Genomic DNA, 18,894 nt, shown 5'->3' with positions numbered 1-18,894 from the left:
ACAAACGTTTGAATGATTGCGCCCTCTGGCGGGAACAGAGTTGGTTGTATACTTATTTCTTTGGATTTCGATTTAACAACTTGCGTGGCAAACAGTTGTGACATGTATCATAATTGATAGATTCAATAATGAGTTATTGTTTTGACAATTCAAATCGACCAAACACAGGTTTATTCCAGGGTCATGTACGTATGCGGCCGATACGTATGCAGAAAAAGATAGATTGTATTTTCATTTGTGTACGAATGCAAACAAACGGTAGGCCTAACACCAATCTAGGTGATCTATTTCATCCATGATCTAATCAGAACAATACTTATGTAACAGAGCACATGATTAATTAAATTTAAATCACTGCCTCCGCTAGGGATCGAACCCGGGACCTCTGGCTTACTAGTCTGACGCTCAACCGATCGAGCTAAAGAGAAGATCTCTCTAGCCGAGCGGTATATTGCGGCTAGTATTTACCAGGGTTACACTTGTAACAAGTACGAATGGAATTATGATAATGGAAGTTGTACTGTACAGAACAAAAATATCGCACTCAAAATTACTCCGTAGGCCGATCTAGGTCAAGTCTCGGCAAACTCGCCCGCAACCGGCACGACGAATTACCCAAATCTAATATTAATATTAAAAACGAAATTCATTTCTTCTTCCAATGTCCACTTTATTTGAATATTCGACATCACATCATAACAGTTTATAACCTTCTAGGATATGTCAATCTTCACGTTCTATTTATATGGTACCGTTGACTTGCCAGCTGATATATATATAGAATCTTATTAGTTCTTCTCTAAAAAAAGTTAACGCTTTCAAAATTATAAGTAATATAATATTATGTCTATATACTCATTTATTAATAAATATTTATAGAAAAGTTCTATCAATTAAAAATACATCACGAGTACATAGTAGTATGAGAGTGAGTGAGAATGTGTTTTCTTTGTTTATTAACTTCTAATATTTTCCTACTACATACTAATTTTGTAATACTCATATGTTCATTAAACTGGAAATCTATAGGAAAAGACTAATATAGGCTGAGCCTGTTGTCCAATCCCTTTTGCCAACACCAAATGTATATTCTGAACTTGTAAGATTAAACAACATCACAAGAGGAAATAGAATATGTACATGTAATATGTTGCAGCCAGAACGAAATAGGAGACGAGTTCCATTATTTATTTAATTGTAGCGACCAACAAATATCATTTATCTGGACAAATATATATCTAGGTACTATTAAGAAAGACCCAGTACATTGAAGCATAATGTCCCTTTTCTATTTTTAGTAGATTTCGAGGAATTGAAGTTTGAAATGGAATCTTTGTCAGTGTTTAACCTAGTTTTTCTTACTATTTTGTCATTTCATATGTTGAAATGACGGCCGTCTTCAATGCTAATGCATTTATATCGACATAATGATTAATCTTTATTTTAAATGTAATCAATAAAATTATAACAAATAAACATAAATAACAAAAGTTTATTTTTTCAGTAAGAGATAGTGATGTAAACCTCTTGCACAAACAGCAAGTAGATCTATATATATGTATGTTTGAATATCAATTTTCGTGTAAAAATAGATTATGATTTTAGTTGAGCGGCAAATGTAAGTTTCTGCTAAAGTTGAAAACAAATGGAAATGCGGTTGTTTTGTAATTCATGTCTTCTTTTCAAACATGGATGCATACTTATATCTACACAACTCCGTTCAGACAATAACGCGTGTACCTGACTGCGATCATGTATACCGCTAAACAATCAATTTCAATTTCAATTTCTTTATTAACTGTGGGCCATATTGCCCATTAGCACATGTTATAATATACAAAGTCGTAATATACGTGAACAGCAATAGAAATTACAAAGTGGAGAACGAGTTCAGAGTTTGTACATATAGCCAGGATCTTATTGGCTTCGAAAATAAGATTTGCATGATACAATTCACTGACATAAGTTATATTAAATATAAAAGTCTAACTTAGTCAAATCATGTACTATTGGTTACATATAATATTGATATAATAACAGTATATTAAGAGCTATGTATTTGATCCAAATGAATGATCTCAACGGCGAGGGAGATGCGAGAGTGGTTGGGGATACCCCTACCAGAAACTCGCACATCCCCCGTTGAGCCTGATCAGGCAGATCTGATTGTATGGTGAAATACTTATGTGTATCAAGTTAAAATATATGGAGCGAATGTAGGGGAAAGTGAAAAAGTCAGCAGGTGTGAAAATTTCGGTACACCTGTCACAGCATCACGGGGGTCTATGATTTCGAGTATACTAATTGACACGCGCATATAATTGTTTATGATTTGATGCATGTGTATGGTCTCACGACATCAAATATATCCTGAAAATAATATGTTATAGAGTCTATTCAAAACAAAACAATCTCCCATCTTTGGCCTAACAACAATGCGGAATCCATAAATAACAGACTGAAACAGGTTGTTGACTGGAAAGTACAGAAACTGCCCGAGCTCGAAAATGGCACTGGTTTCAGAGATGCAAATGCTGGATCTCAGGCGTGCTCTGCACGGTACAGGCAATTTTAGACTAACATATCAAACAAAATCTTTTCAAGTCGCCCCACATATTTGGCAAGATAAAACATCTGAAGAAAAGTCAATTCATTTCCATAGATTTTTGGCAAACAAGAAACGTTCCCAAATCAGCAGCTTTGTTATGGCCTCAAATGTTGAGTTTCAGTGTCCGAGGCCAAAACAATCTTGCGGCAAAAAGCCATGTCAACGCAAACGCGTGAAATCGTCAAAAACCAGGACACAGAAAAACTGTTGAAACCAGACCATTTTCTTCATGGGTTAGTCCAGTATATTGACTTGACACTGACATTGGATACACATTTTAATTATTTTTAGATTTTGCATTTTTTTTTTATTTTAGTGGTAAATACACCACGTTTCAGTAGTCAATTTCAGACTCGTCAGGTGCACTTTGCGTTCGGGCTAAAGTGAGAACTGAAATTTGTCTACTGTATCAGTCAATGACAGTATTGTATGTGTACATTTTAGAGTGTGTAGAGTTTTTGATATATGTGGTTTTTATATATGTGGCACAGATTATGAGATAAATTACTATATATACGTATATTGTTGTTCGACATAATTTTAACGATATTCGAAATTACTTTAAACAGTATTTTATTCAATTCATAGACATTACATACATCCAGAGTTCCATAATTTTACAGCTGACGGCAAGAAAGATGATTTATAATAATTTGTTTTTGTCTGAACTGATAAGAGCTGATCAGCTTGTCTGGTTCTATAATCATGAAGATCTGAGTGTAAGGAAGGTACAAGGGAACATATAGTTTGGTGTTTTATTGTGAAACATTTTGTGAAATTGGACAATTTTATGCTTTTTTCTTCGGTCTGATAATGTTTCCCAGAATAAGTCTTTATATAACAGTTCTGTGTTAACAATTTTTGTAGCACCTGTCACTATCCTGCCAGCTTCAATTTGAACTTGCTCTATTTTGCCTATACGATATTGTGGTAGTGCATCCCAAACAATATCGGCATATTCTAATATTGGTCTCATGAAAGATATATATAGAGTCTGTAGAGAGTTTCTATTAAGAACATATTTCAGTTTCCTCAGTGTACCTAAACGTATGGAAGTTTTCTTTAAAATGTATTCAATGTGGTCAGCCCAGTCAAAACTAGAGGACAAGTATACACCAAGATGCTTACGAGATGTCTACATTGGATACGACTGTATTGTTCATAAAAATAATCGAAATTATTTAAATGTACAGAATAAATACATAGTAATGTTATGAATGTATGTAAAAAATTATATGGGTATGTAACAACTGGATTTTAACATGATATACAGACGTTTATATTTACATATAGGCTTTGCTTAGAATTAAAGAAGACTTTTGTCTAAGAATTATTTCATACTATTTTGATACATCGACTTCACGAATTGCTTGTTATATAATCAATATTCTACGTACTTTGTTGTTCCTTGACATTATATGCATAAGGGGAGTTAACCGCTACTGAAGTTAGAGTGATTTTACAAGTTCAGTTTCCCAAATTATAAGCTTCAAGTATGATTTTGTTAGATTTACATAGTAGATTTGGGTAGATTTGGGTGGATTTGGGTAGATTTGGGTAGATTTGGGTGGATTTGGGTGGATTTGGGTAGATTTGGGTGGATTTGGGTAGATTTGGGTAATTCGTCGCGCCCCTCGCAACTGTATGAACTTCTTCATTGTTGTCGCAACCGTTCGAAAAACTCACATCTGTTATATTCATGACCAAACGGTAATTCTCCATATATTTTGTTTATCCATTCACTGTCTACGTTTGGTACGAGACCCGCAACCTATAGTTAAAATATCCGCTAACAGCTTCAAATGCAAACCAATGTTGTTTACAGTCACGAGACGGGGCTGTGCTTGCACACGTGCATACAAAGTGTGTAGAGACGACTTGCTCATTTGCATATAAATCGTATGGTTATACGATTATGATCCCCCTTACAATTAATTAAAAAAACGCATGGAAAACATAAACTTGTATCAATATATGACCAAGGATAGTTCATAAGGAGAACTGAAGTACACTTTCATGAAATAATTTGTGAAATGATAAAAAAGTAAACAAACTTGACTAAATTGTCCCTTTAAACATCACGTTTACTGTTTATCGGCAGTAATTGTATTGCATCATAAATTATGCTTCGTAGACACATTAGAAGATCTAGCAAGTCGTTTTAACATTAATTACATGTTAAGTTTAAGTTAAAAAGATTGTTTACTTAAGCTAAGAATCAGCTTATATAATTCCCATTTATTTCACGTATAGGCTATAGTGAGGAAGGCTTTGGGTTCTGTCCCCTGGCCGAGACATACCAGAGTCTTTAAAAAATGGTAGTTGCTACTCCTGCTTAGCGCTCAGCATAATTGGAGTGGGACGACTGGTTCGCCCGTTGTCAGTATAATGTGACCGGGTGGGGTGTGCTGCTGGGTGTCTTCGGCAGTATGCTTCAGTGAGATAGCACTATAAATCGGCAAAAGTTCCGGCCTATCACAAGGAAACTCAACACGAACATACCGCAGCCTCCCAAAACACACATACGCACTCACCACACGCATACATGTCGCACACACGGGAGGCCGTCCTTAAATGACCTTAGCTGTTAATAGGACGTTAAACAAAATAAACCAAACCAAACCTATATACATGTTGTACGGTCAGCTAAAATCTTTTGATATTGTGAATCAAATAAATGATCAAACTTGTTTATCCCATACAACAAGGAACCAAACTTTTCCAAGTTTTACCTTGAAAAATTGTACCGTTATGCTCCAGTGATTCACAAATAGTTTACCATGGCGCAACGTCCGTCTGGTGCCCGTCACCATTTTCTAGAATTAAATGGCTACTTAGGTGCTTTGTTTATGTTTAACGTCCTATTAACGGCCAGGGTCATTAAGGACGTGCCAGGTTTGTTTTTGCTTAACGTCCTATTAACAGCCAGGGTCATTAAGGACGTGCCAGGTTTTGTTTGGAGGTGGAGGAAAGCCGGGGTACCCGGAGAAAAACCAACGGCCTACGGACAGTACCTGGCAACTGCCCCACGTGGGTTTCGAACTCGCAACCCAGAGGTGGAGGGCTAGTGATAAAGTGTCAGGACACCTTAAGCACTCGGCCACCGCGGCCCCAGCCTTTAGGTGAAACATAAAATTCGTTAAAATACCTTTTCTGTCATAACGGAGTGATTCGGTCCATATTTGGCATGAAGCGTCCTTGGATGTTTAGTTCAAAGTCAAATTTTGCATCTTTTAACCGGTGAACATTTTGTTATGACATCATGAAGTAAAATCGATCGGGGCCAAGGGTCGACTGAGCATGCTTCTTTGGCTCAGGAGAGTAGTTAGTGTATTAATTTGACAATTAATGATCAGAAAGTACATTGAACTACGAATGGGTAATGGAATTGGTTTTTCTCCAGCGATGGTCTAGGACAAGACTTTTTTTTAGATACATTGTAATGAGAATTTGTTAAATTGTTACCGCTGTATCCTTTTCGTTTGCGGTAAACGGAAGTTCCTTACCGTCTTCTAGGTTGTACGTGAAGGACCACAGGCGAATACCCTTATTTTTATACGGTATTATATCTCGGTTTACAGTCAGAACTTCAAACCCCTGTGGAAGGACATGCTATCGTTTCCCCCTATGGTCGTGGAGTACCGTGCCTGGGTGTTAAGCAGGGTCCTGGTTTTTCGATATTACCGGGTAGTATTTTGTGTCGTCAGAGGAACGGTACATGTATGGTCTTATTATTATGTCTGTTATTTCCAGTAGCTCGTTAATTCAAATTACCAGTAGGATTGGTCCAAGAACAGATCCCTCCGGAATTACACCAAAGACATCTTTCCAATCTGACGTTTCTCCGTCATCCGTTGTTTCTGGTTATGAAGAAAAATCATTGATCAATCTGGTGGTATGTCCATACATACTCAATTCTGGTTGACCTTCCCTGGATGAATCCAAATTGTTTATTACTGAAGAGTATAGTTTGCATGGGATTGGTATTTGTTCCTCGCACAATATTTCCAGAACTTTTTACAGCATACACATATTAGGCTTAATTAAAGGTCTGTATTTGCTTACTGATTTGCGATCTCATTTCTTGAAAATCGCAATAAATAGAAATATATCAGCCTCTATTCCTACTATTTGTAACACAATAGACTTGATGACGTCAGAGACCTATATACTAATTTAGTATATAGGTCTCTGATGACGTAATATTATTATTGTAATTTATTTTGATAAATGTTGTTAATTATAATTATTAATTAGGATTGCGGATATTATAGTTTCAGATATTTAATTATATGTATATTACAGGCTGGTCAAAGGTGGTCAGAATGGCGTGGCCTGCCACGATAGTAGGTACACGTAGGTTAGGTCAAGTTGACCATCTGCTTCGGGCCAGGTGATGTTAATCAGTTGCATATATTATAGTTTCAGATATTTAATTATATGTATATCACAAACTGGTAAAAGGTGGTCAGAATGGCGGGGCCTGCCACGATAGTAGGTACACGTTGGTCAAGATGACCATCTGCTTTAATTCACGTGTTGAAAAACGTGATACTTTCATAACAACCTTCTATAAAAGGGACACTGTCCACGACTACGGACAGTGCAGTGCTAGAACGAATATTCATACCCTGCCTACACTGCTCCCCGGCAGGTAGGCGTAATAAAACGTTTTGGAGTTAACGAAATTGGATTTAACCTTTTTTGGGGCGCGTGAAGCCACAACGAACTCTTTCTTCGTGTTTGCATACTCCTGAAAATTAAAGGAAATAAGTGTTGACATTATTTAAGTCTCTACTTCAAAATTCATTGGCAAGGGTTGATATTCTATATTTGATCAACAATAGCTCGAAAATGAGCACATCGACATATGATTTTTCACCATTTTCTGCTATGGCATGACATCCGATTTCCAAAACTAGATAAGAGAAAACAAGTTTAATACAGGAAAATTCTGGCTTCTCAGAGGTGTACGATTCCTGTTATCATTTATATGATGTTTGTCAATTGGACATTTTCACGTGTACATACAGGATTGAATCAAAGTTTTACAGTAAATTGTTTTGCAATCTATAATACGACATTTAAGCGTCCGAGAGTGGCAGTAGCTCCTGGGACACAGCAATGCATCTAACGTATGAGTTAGTTGACGGGCACAATTGCAGATTTAAATGATTTCACTTGGCTTACGGAGGAGGTTAGAAACATGTTCTGTTAGATGCCCATGCTCCGTGGAGCTTTATTCATCAAATTGTTGTATACAGTTGTTTTTTTAGTTCATTGGCAGTTTCGCTAATTTCTGAACAATATCATAAGTGGAATTGAGCTTCATAAATCCATAGCAACTGGACCCATTCAGTTTTCAGTTAGACTAATTACATTTTGGAAATTGAGCCCTGAACACGCGTTTGGCGCAATACACACACTGTACACTGCAGCCCCACTATATACCTTTACCAAGCTCACTTGAAGGTAACGAGTCCATAACTTCCAAATCTTTATTAAAGATTAAAGATAAAGACCAATTCAACATGATGCTCTAGCGCACTTCATTAAATTTGCCTTTGTCCAGTTGGCATTCATCAGCCCATAACTTCCAAATGAAAGCAGTTCAATGCTTAAGTATCACATAGTCGCGACTTTGAGTACTGATATTCCCCGTCGGATTCAGATATTGGGGAGAGATTTTCCCCGTCGGATTTTTTCGTGCCATTTTAATTAGCCAATTAAGCTACTTTATAGCTGTAATCCAAACGAATTGTTGATTACTAATAGTTTATTATAGTCAAAGTTTAATGCCAAAACTTTGTCCATCGTGTTTTGATCGCGATTATTGGGTATTTTTGACAAAAATCACAGCAAATTCGTCGTTTGAACAGTAGGGCAGCTGGATAATATTGAGCATCAATCAAACACGGCAAGTTTATGAGATTAACTAATTACTGATATGTATAAATGAAATAGCGTAGAATTCCGTGGGTATCATCATATTTCCGATAGTGTGTTAAAATGCCATGTATCACTATAAAATATGCACCAGCCATGTCCTTACGCCCGTCGGGTAGATACTCCCCGTCGGATTTGTATATACTCCCCGTCGGAATCGTAACTTCCGGTATCACCCGGTGATTATGATTTTTTCAATACACACAAGTGAATATCACCCGGCCTGGGTATTTTAGAGTGTCGGAAGCAGGGATGGCAGACGTTTAAATTTCCTTGTACCTAGCGGGAATTTCCCTTTAGCTCAGTCGGTAGAGCGGCGGACCAGTCAGCCGAGGGTCGCGGGTTCGATCCCGGCTGGCTGCACACTACTACTCATTGAACTTTCACAGGTCTAACATGTAGGCTTAAATTTACGTCATTTAATTAATATAATCATTATTTATTTTACTCATGTTAATTATGTAAGAACATGTTCATGTCAATGGGACAGACATTATTGACAATAAGTGTTTCTAATAATAATGTACATGTGTGTTTTTATGGAATTCAATTATTGTCTCCCATATTTTGTGCTTGATTATAAATCATGTACTTTTGTTTGTAGCCCTTTCACCCCTCCGAAGTGCTTATAATTTAACTATTAAATATAATGGACTTTCAGAGATAAATTGATCAGGGGTGAAAGGGCATTTTATGTTAATATATTCCATTATGTACATTAGTTGATGATAAAACTGCCAAAACTTGAATTTTTGTGTTTGTAATATATATTGAAGGGGAGGTAATTTTGTCACATTTCCTTGCCAACTTTGTTAGAACTCAGCAAAAATATCATGCTTCTTCACCCTGACAGCGTTGACCCCAATGACCTTGAATAAATAGGTAAAGATCATTTCTTTCCATAAACTTTGTGGGGCTACATCCCAGAAACCTATCTGACAAATATGACTCTGGGTTAATCAGAAAAACTGGTTTTATTGGAATGGCCGACACTATAGCCACACCACCTGTTCCTTCGTTTTACCTAAGAGAGAAATCAATTATTGTAACTGATAAGATCAGATGAGGATATTCCATCATCAAATGTTGTATAAACATAACAAAAACAATCCCACTGCCTCATTAGGTGACACCCTTATGATAACCTACATTATTATGTATATACTATTACACTATTGGCTGTATAGTCTCTTGTCTATTGAAAAATCATTGTTTAGATTTTCAACACATTTGACTCCTGTGACTTGAATGCAGGTCAAACTTGGTAACCCTTCCCCCCAATCATGCTAAAGGCCCAGTATCAATTCCCTGTGCCTCTTGGTTAGAGAAAAGGTTGTTTAAAAGAAAAAGTTTATGCTGCACAGCCAACTGGGTAGGCACTGCACCACAGCACAAGCTCACTTGTCCTTTGGGCAGGTGAGCTGATAATATTCACACATCTTTCCTGAAGTTGAAAATAATGTATCTATCTTGTAGTTCCTTTTATTATTTAAGCTCAAAATAGATAGAATAGGACCATATACTAACATTTACATCCTTGATATTAAGACCAGGTGTTCCAGAAGGGTAAGCTTTATCAATTACACTCGCCATGTTATCGACAACACTCCCAATGTTATCGACAACACTACCTATGTTATCGATGACACTCGCCATGTTATCGACAACACTCGCCATGTTATCGATGACACTCGCCACGTTATCGACGATACTCGCTATGTTATTGATGACACTACCCATGCAAATCTTTCAAAATGGGGTAGTGGAAATATCTCGAACCCTGCTGTATAATCCAGCCCCTTGTAGGATTTGTATGTGTAGACTCATCCATTTCAGGATCATACAAAATCTATAAAGTAAATTTAATTATCAAAATTTTAATGCAGACAAGAAAACATGTTATATCATAAGGAACTTGGTAGAAATCTCTCAACTCCACAAATTTAAAGTAAATTCACTGAAATGTCAACGAGAGTTCATATATTCCCTCTGTGTAGTTATCACATTTCGGTATAAAATAAAGTCCATTCCATCCACTAAACGAATCACTCGGGTTCGCAACACAACTGCGCCGTCTTTCTCACTGTATTCAAGTTCTCCAATGACTTGGAATAATGCACTAAGATGGGAATCAAAGGGTTCCACAAGAGAAGTGTCTAGGGCGACACTTGTACACGTCTGTGGGTCTGTCAGAGTTGCCCGACATTCGGCGAAGTTATGATAATCCAGTCTGAAATGACAAATATAATTAAACACTAGATTTGATCAAGATCAAAACATAGGATTGCCATACAGGAAATTCTTAGACATATTATGCTTCTGACTTTTATATCTTAAATCTAAGTTTTCCCTTCGTTTCCTCTTCTCTTTATAGCCAATGTGTATTTTCCTACTTCTTGACCTTGGAATCAAGGTCACAGAGATCCAATGACAGACCACTGGTATATCTTTAATGGTTTAGAATTAACAGAAATTATTGGAAAAAAATGTTTGACCTTTGAGAAAAGGTAACAGTTCATGCCTCAACAATTTTTAAGTTTCACAATAAATTATTAAAAGAACTTTAAACTACATGTAGAATATGGACATGGAGACTGTAAATATCCCATCATCAGACTTAAGTCTAGATCTCTGCTAATAAAAACAGGGAAACAATGCAAACTTATGTATTATGATTGTCTTTTTAAAAGCACCAAAGTTGACCTTCGACTCTGGCTAATAGCTACATTCAATGACTTTTTCTCAAAATGTACATACTTTTGAATATTTATCATTCTAATTGACCCTAAAAATCATCTGACCTTGAGTCTTGAGATCTAAGGAAAGACTGCTTTAGACACCTTAATGAGGATTTTTTCATTCATGCAACCAGAGACTTCAAATGGTATTATTAATCAAGTTAAGACTCTGATTCAAGTCTATTTCAATCAAATATTTCTTCCACCGCTGGGACACAACAATGGGCATTGCACCAATACAAGTCATTTTATTTGTTTCAAAACTGAAACAAGATGCCCAGAGGTCCTGCATCGCTCACCTGAACATTTCACTAATTATATAAATTCTCATTCTAGAAGTTATACTTTTTAAGCTGCCTCCAGCCCTAGGGATCAACATACATCCTTCATTTATAAAACATTTTATCTCCTTTGGCCATGATTAACCTCTATTTCCCGTATTAGGCCTCACGCCTCTGGCCCCAGGGGAACCACATCCTCCAGTTACACAGCATAGGATCTCCAAGGCCAAATTTCATAACAAGAGGCCCAGGGGCCTTAACGGTCATCTGACTCTAAATTAAAACCCTTGTATTATTGTAGTATGCATTCTCTGTAGCAAGTATATAGTGGCACTGTTGGCCATGGTGGCCATCTTGGATTTCTGACCGACCCAATAAATAATAACACTTGGTCTGGACCATCTAAGGATAATTTCTGGTAAGTTAGAGCTGAATCCCACCTTTGGAATTTGAGAAGAACTTTGAAATAGGTGTTGTTCAGGAAAACCATGATTGCGCAATCAAGTTACAAAATGGCCGCCATTGCTGCCATGTCAACGTTTTTACGAGGCCGAAAAATTAACAACACTTTGTTGGCCCTCCTTCCTTAACATCCTCACCAATTTCCAGCTCAATGGCACCAGTGGAACTGGAGAAGTTTAAAATGTGTTTTTTAAGATGGCGGATATGCCGGCCATCTTGGATTTAGGACCGACCCGAAAAATAACAACACTTGGTCGGGATCATGTCAGGAACATTTCAGGCAAGTTTCAGCTCAACAGCACTGGTGGAACTTGAGAAGAAATTTAAAATGTGTTTTTCAAGATGGCGGCTATGCCGGCCATCTTGGATTTAGGACCGACCCGAAAAATAACAACACTTGGTCGGGATCATTCAGGATCATTTCAGGCAAGTTGTAGCTCAATAGCACTGGTGGAATTTAAGAAGAAGTTTAAAATATGTTTATCAAGATGGCGGCTATGGTGGCCATCTTGGATTTCGGACCGACCCGAAAAATAACAACACTTGGTCGGGATCATATCAGGATCATTTCAGGCAAGTTTCAGCTCAACAGCACTGGTGGAACTTGAGAAGAAGTTTAAAATGTGTTTTTCAAGATGGCGGCTATGGCGGCCATCTTGGATTTCGGACCAACCCGAAAAATAACAACACTTGGTCGGGATCATCTCAGGATCATTTCTGGCGAGTTTCAGCCCAACAGCTCTGGTGGAACTTTAGAAGAAGTTTAAAATGTGTTTTTCAAGATGGCGGCCATCTAGGATTTCGGACTGACCCGAAAAATAACAACACTTGGTCAGGACCATCTCAGGATCATTTCAGTCAAGTTTCAGCTTAATCCCACTGGTGGAACTTAAGAAGATTGAAATGTGAAATGTGAAAAGTTTACGCACGGCGGACGGCGGACGGCGCACGACGACGGACGAAGCATGATGACTATAGGTCATCCTGACCCTTTGGGTCAGATGACCTAAAAATCCACCCCATCATTTAGGAACAAAAGTGGTTTCAATTTTTAAGATCTAACCTCAATTTCCCCTGTTGGCCCCTGCCTCTCTGGCCCCCAGGGGAGCCATGACCTCTCTTTTATACAACATTGGTCATTAATTGGATATCATATATCCTTTATCCATGTAATGCTGCAGTCCTACAAATACTTGATTAGGGACACATCCGGACTGTATGGTGGCCAATCACGAATCGTAACGTTGTTTTGTGCCAGAAAGTCACGATAAACCCTAGCAACATGGAGCCATGCATTGTCCTGCTGCCCCTAGCAACATGGAGCCACGCATTGTCCTGCTGCAACGTAAGGTTACGTTGATGGCTAAGATGAAGAATGTGTGGTCACAATACCCGATCCCGCTATCTTACTGCTGCAGATTACAATGGATTTGAGAACTAGCAGTAACAAACTTCAATTGTCAAAATCCAAGATGGCTGCCATGTTGTTTTCCGACTGGCCCCAAAATGCAATATGCACAATTATAGGGACCAAGGGGAACCTACATATGAAAGTTGAGAAATATCCCTTCAGTACATTCTGAGAAATAGCAATAACAAACTTCAATTGTCAAATTCCAAGATGGCTGCCTGTCGGTCATGTTGTTTTGCAACTGGTCACAAAGTGCAATTTGCATAACTAGGGACCCAGAAGAACATACATATAAAATTTGATAAAGATCCCTTTAGCACTTTTTGAGATCTAGCGTGCGGTAACAAACTTCAAATGTCAAATTCCAAGATGACCGCCTGTCGTCCATGTTGTTTTACAACCAGTCCCAAAATGCAATATGCATAACTAGGGACAAAGAGGAACTTACAAAGGAATTTTGAGAAAGATCCTTCCAGTACTTCTGGAGAAAGTGATAACAAGCATTGTTTACGTATGGACGGACCACGCACGCAGGGCCATTTGGATGACATATTTGCAGTACACGGAGTTAGCTCATATTAATATTACAAGTAGATTGTTATGAAAAAATACCTTCCACACAATCTTACTGATTTTCCCTCAACATCCCGACTCTTCCCTATTTCTTCAATGAAAACAACTTCACCATATGCAGGCATAATTTCCCGCCAAATTATTCAGGGTGTACCGCAGCAAATGATATTTTGCATCATGATATGTTGATTTTCATTACTAAGAATTTTACTACCTACACAAATTACAAAGTACTTAAATTGCTTTGAAAGGCATTTGTATAATATTATACATTACTTCTTTATGTATAGTCTCTCTCATAACAACTGTTTGCACAAACATTCCTTGTTACTATGCCAACGGCTAGAAATAGTCAGTATCGCGTAATCAAAATGGCGTCAAGTTGATTACTCTGCCCGGAGTTGTATGTGAAGCAGCCAGTGTTTATGTTGATGAGATGATTGGTAAGCATTGCTATTCATTTGTTACCTCCCGATTTAGGTAGATTAGTTACAAACTTGCCATGTATGTACCAATTATTAGACTATATTTTTGCAAACACCCAAAATATAACAGAAACAGGCAGTTTTCATTTCGTTCTGTTGCATTGCTATATAAGGTGTGACCTACATACTCGAGGTTACGTTACACCCCCATAAGCATGTCATATGTTCAGTATTTAAGTTCAGTGGGTTATTTATTCGATGTATGGTATCTGATTTTGTATCAGTAGGGAAGAAAAAATAAGCGAACACTTCTAATTTTCACTGACAGTTAACGATAAATGTGCTGTTGGCAAACGTCCAAAACCACCGGGAAAGCCAGTTAGAAGCGATGTGTGTCTTGGAATTTGGGACGAGTGTAGGCTAAGGTGTATATTTGAAGTTTGTGCAACCAGCTGTAACACTCCATTATCATATGTGTTACACCGTTTTTAAATGGTCAGTTTGATATGATTACAACTGAGTAAGCAAGCTTTCTAGGCCACCTGTCAATGCCCGTGGTAAAACGTTTTAACAGTTCCTCCCAGCCTTCAGGGGGGAGTACTGTAACACATGACAAAATCTGACCTCTCTGATTCATTTTCTGGACATGTGAACAATTTGTGCCTGTTCGCCTTGTCCCAGTTAGACAGCATGCATACATGTAGGTAATGTATATATATGTATTTGTGAAGACGTTGAAAATGTCATTATACATTGCATGCCTTAGTTAACATATACTGTAGTACACGTCATCCCGTGTTACTTATCACGACCCCTGCAGTTGTATGAATGTAACCATGAAGTAAGTATGTGTGCCTCGTCTGGTAATAAGGAGTCTGTACATGTATGTAATTCATCAGGTGAGAGTTTCATCTTCACTTATTTAATTTATAAGATTTAAAATATTTTTGACCTATATAGCTACACGTAAGTAGATGAAAATAATATGGATGTGCAGTACAACTGTTTTATCTGAGCTATTACAACAGGCCCAGACGATGATGTAGATGGACCATTTATCATGGAGAGAATTGTAACATGATAAACTTATATATTATATTCAGAATTGTTCAGGAAATGCTTATTGTTCAAGATCATCTCAATATAAATAAGAAATATAATGGAATAGAATGTGAATTACTCCATCATGTACATGTTACTTAGTAACACTTCATTCTCTGGTGAATTTATAAAACAACAATAATAATAATCTTAATTATACTGGATAACATGTTGTGCTTAAAAACATGTCTTACACATCATCAAGATAAGTAGAATATATATTGAAAATATTTATTTATTTAACCAAAAAAGTTGATTTATTTCAATTTTATTAAATAAATCCTTAAATATTACATGAACATGGGTGTTAGGTTTAGTGTCTTTGTATTTTTAGTGCTCCAGATAACTTAAGAATTAGTGTACATGTGTGTATGAGTGTGTCTGTTTGTGTATGTTACAACCAAGTCTTGGACAACAGACTAAGCCTATACTGGTCCTTTCCTAATATTCTAGTTGTCTTATTCTAAATATTGTACTTCTGATATGAAAAGTTGTATTTGTAATATTGAAATTTACAGGAAACTTTTTTTAGAGTGAATAGTATACCTTATTATTCAAACAATGAAATTTGACAAACCTCAGTGTATCTTACAGTACACTGTATGGTTTAATTTGTGATGTTGTAGGCCATATATATATACAAACCTTGCTATAGCATATATCCTATACATGACAGGGTGATCCCATATACATGACAGGGTGATCCCATATATACATGACAGGGTGATCCCATATACATGACAGGGTGACCCCATATATACATTACAGGGTGATCCCATATATACATTACAGGGTGATCCCATATATACATTACAGGGTGATCCCATATGCATGACAGGGTGATCCCATATACATCACAGGGTGATCCCATATATACATGACAGGGTGATCCCATATATACATTACAGGGTGAACATGATCCCATATACATGACAGGGTGATCCCATATATACATTACAGGGTGATCCCATATGCATGACAGGGTGATCCCATATACATGACAGGGTGACCCCATATATACATTACAGGGTGATCCCATATATACATTACAGGGTGATCCCATATATACATTACAGGGTGATCCCATATGCATGACAGGGTGATCCCATATACATCACAGGGTGATCCCATATATACATGACAGGGTGATCCCATATATACATTACAGGGTGAACATGATCCCATATACATGACAGGGTGATCCCATATATACATTACAGGGTGATCCCATATGCATGACAGGGTGATCCCATATACATGACAGGGTGATCCCATATACATGACAGGGTGATCCCATATTCATGACAGGGTGATCCCATATTCATGACAGGGTGATCCCATATACATCACAGGGTGATCCCATATTCATCACAGGGTGATCCCATATATACATCACAGGGTGATCCCATATACATGACAGGGTGATCCCATATACATCATAGGGTGATCCCATATATACATTACAGGCTGATCCCATATACATGACAGGGTGATCCCATATATACATGACAGGGTGATCCCATATACGTCACAGGGTGATCCCATATACATGACAGGGTGATCCCATATATACATTACAGGGTGATCCCATATACATGACAGGGTGATCCCATATACATGACAGGGTGATCCCATATATACATTACAGGGTGATCCCATATACATTACAGGGTGATCCCATATACATCACAGGGTGATCCCATATTCATGACAGGGTGATCCCATATACATCACAGGACGATCCCATATATACATTACAGGGTGATCCCATATACATCACAGGGTGATCCCATATACATGACAGGGTGATCCCATATACGTCACAGGGTGATCCCATATATACATGACAGGGTGATCCCATATACGTCACAGGGTGATCCCATATATACATTACAGGGTGATCCCATATACATCACAGGGTGATCCCATATACATCACAGGGTGATCCCATATACATCACAGGGTGATCCCATATATACATTACAGGGTGATCCCATATATACATCAAATGGTGATCCCATATACATTACAGGGTGATCCCATATATACATCAAATGGTGATCCCATATACATTACAGGGTGATCCCATATACATCACAGGGTGATCCCATATATACATCAAATGGTGATCCCATATACATTACAGGGTGATCCCATATATACATCAAATGGTGATCCCATATACATTACAGGGTGATCCCATATACGTCACAGGGTGATCCCATATATACATCAAATGGTGATCCCATATACATTACAGGGTGATCCCATATATACATCAAATGGTGATCCCATATACATTACAGGGTGATCCCATATACATGACAGGGTGATCCCATATACATCATAGGGTGATCCCATATATACATTACAGGCTGATCCCATATACATGACAGGGTGATCCCATATATACATGACAGGGTGATCCCATATACATGACAGGGTGATCCCATATATACATGACAGGGTGATCCCATATACATGACAGGGTGATCCCATATACATGACAGGGTGATCCCATATATACATTACAGGGTGATCCCATAAACATGACAGGGTGATCCCATATACATCACAGGGTGATCCCATATATATGACAGGGTGATCCCATATATACATTACAGGGTGATCCCATATATACATTACAGGGTGATCCCATATACATGACAGGGTGATCCCATATATACATCACAGGGTGATCCCATATTCATGACAGGGTGATCCCATATATACATTACAGGGTGATCCCATATACATGACAGGGTGATCCCATATACATCACAGGGTGATCCCATATATACATGACAGGGTGATCCCATATACATCACAGGGTGATCCCATATATACATGACAGGGTGATCCCATATACATGACAGGGTGATCCCATATATACATCACAGGGTGATCCCATGTATACATCACAGGGTGATCCCATATACATGACAGGGTGATCCCATATACATTACAGGGTGATCCCATATACATCACAGGGTGATCCCATATTCATGACAGGGTGATCCCATATACATGACAGGGTGATCCCATATATACATCACAGGGTGATCCCATATATACATTACAGGGTGATCCCATATACATGACAGGGTGATCCCATATATACATCACAGGGTGATCCCATATGCATGACAGGGTGATCCCATATATACATCACAGGGTGATCCCATATGCATGACAGGGTGATCCCATATACGTCACAGGGTGATCCCATATATACATTACAGGGTGATCCCATATATACATCACAGGGTGATCCCATATACATGACAGGGTGATCCCATATACGTCACAGGGTGATCCCATATATACATTACAGGGTGATACCATATAC

The 18,894-nt window shown here is 37.9% G+C and overlaps 2 protein-coding genes across 3 annotated transcripts in view; one reads left to right on the top strand and one right to left on the bottom strand.

The window, feature by feature from the left end:
* Positions 1–10,420: 10,420 nt before the first annotated feature.
* On the bottom strand, positions 10,421–14,172 carry LOC117340804 (CST complex subunit TEN1-like). Its single transcript, XM_033902581.1, has 2 exons — positions 14,059–14,172; positions 10,421–10,784 (listed from the first exon to the last, which is right to left on the bottom strand). Exons 1-2 carry the CDS (start codon positions 14,142–14,144, stop codon positions 10,520–10,522), a joined length of 351 nt encoding a protein of 116 aa, XP_033758472.1. The 5' UTR covers positions 14,145–14,172; the 3' UTR covers positions 10,421–10,519.
* Positions 14,173–14,356: 184 nt separating this feature from the next.
* The window catches only part of LOC117340803 (ubiquitin carboxyl-terminal hydrolase 2-like), a 41,446-nt gene continuing 36,908 nt past the window's right edge, over positions 14,357–18,894 (top strand). For both annotated transcript variants that reach the window (XM_033902580.1, XM_033902579.1), the window contains exon 1: positions 14,357–14,462. The gene's annotated coding sequence lies outside the window, so the exon portion shown is untranslated. The remainder of the gene's footprint in view (positions 14,463–18,894) is intronic.

Source organism: Pecten maximus, chromosome 13 (assembly GCF_902652985.1).
Source record: "Pecten maximus chromosome 13, xPecMax1.1, whole genome shotgun sequence".
Lineage (NCBI taxonomy): Eukaryota > Metazoa > Mollusca > Bivalvia > Pectinida > Pectinidae > Pecten > Pecten maximus.
The sequence above is the reverse complement of the archived record's forward strand: the minus strand, read 5'-3'. Positions and strand labels throughout refer to the sequence as shown.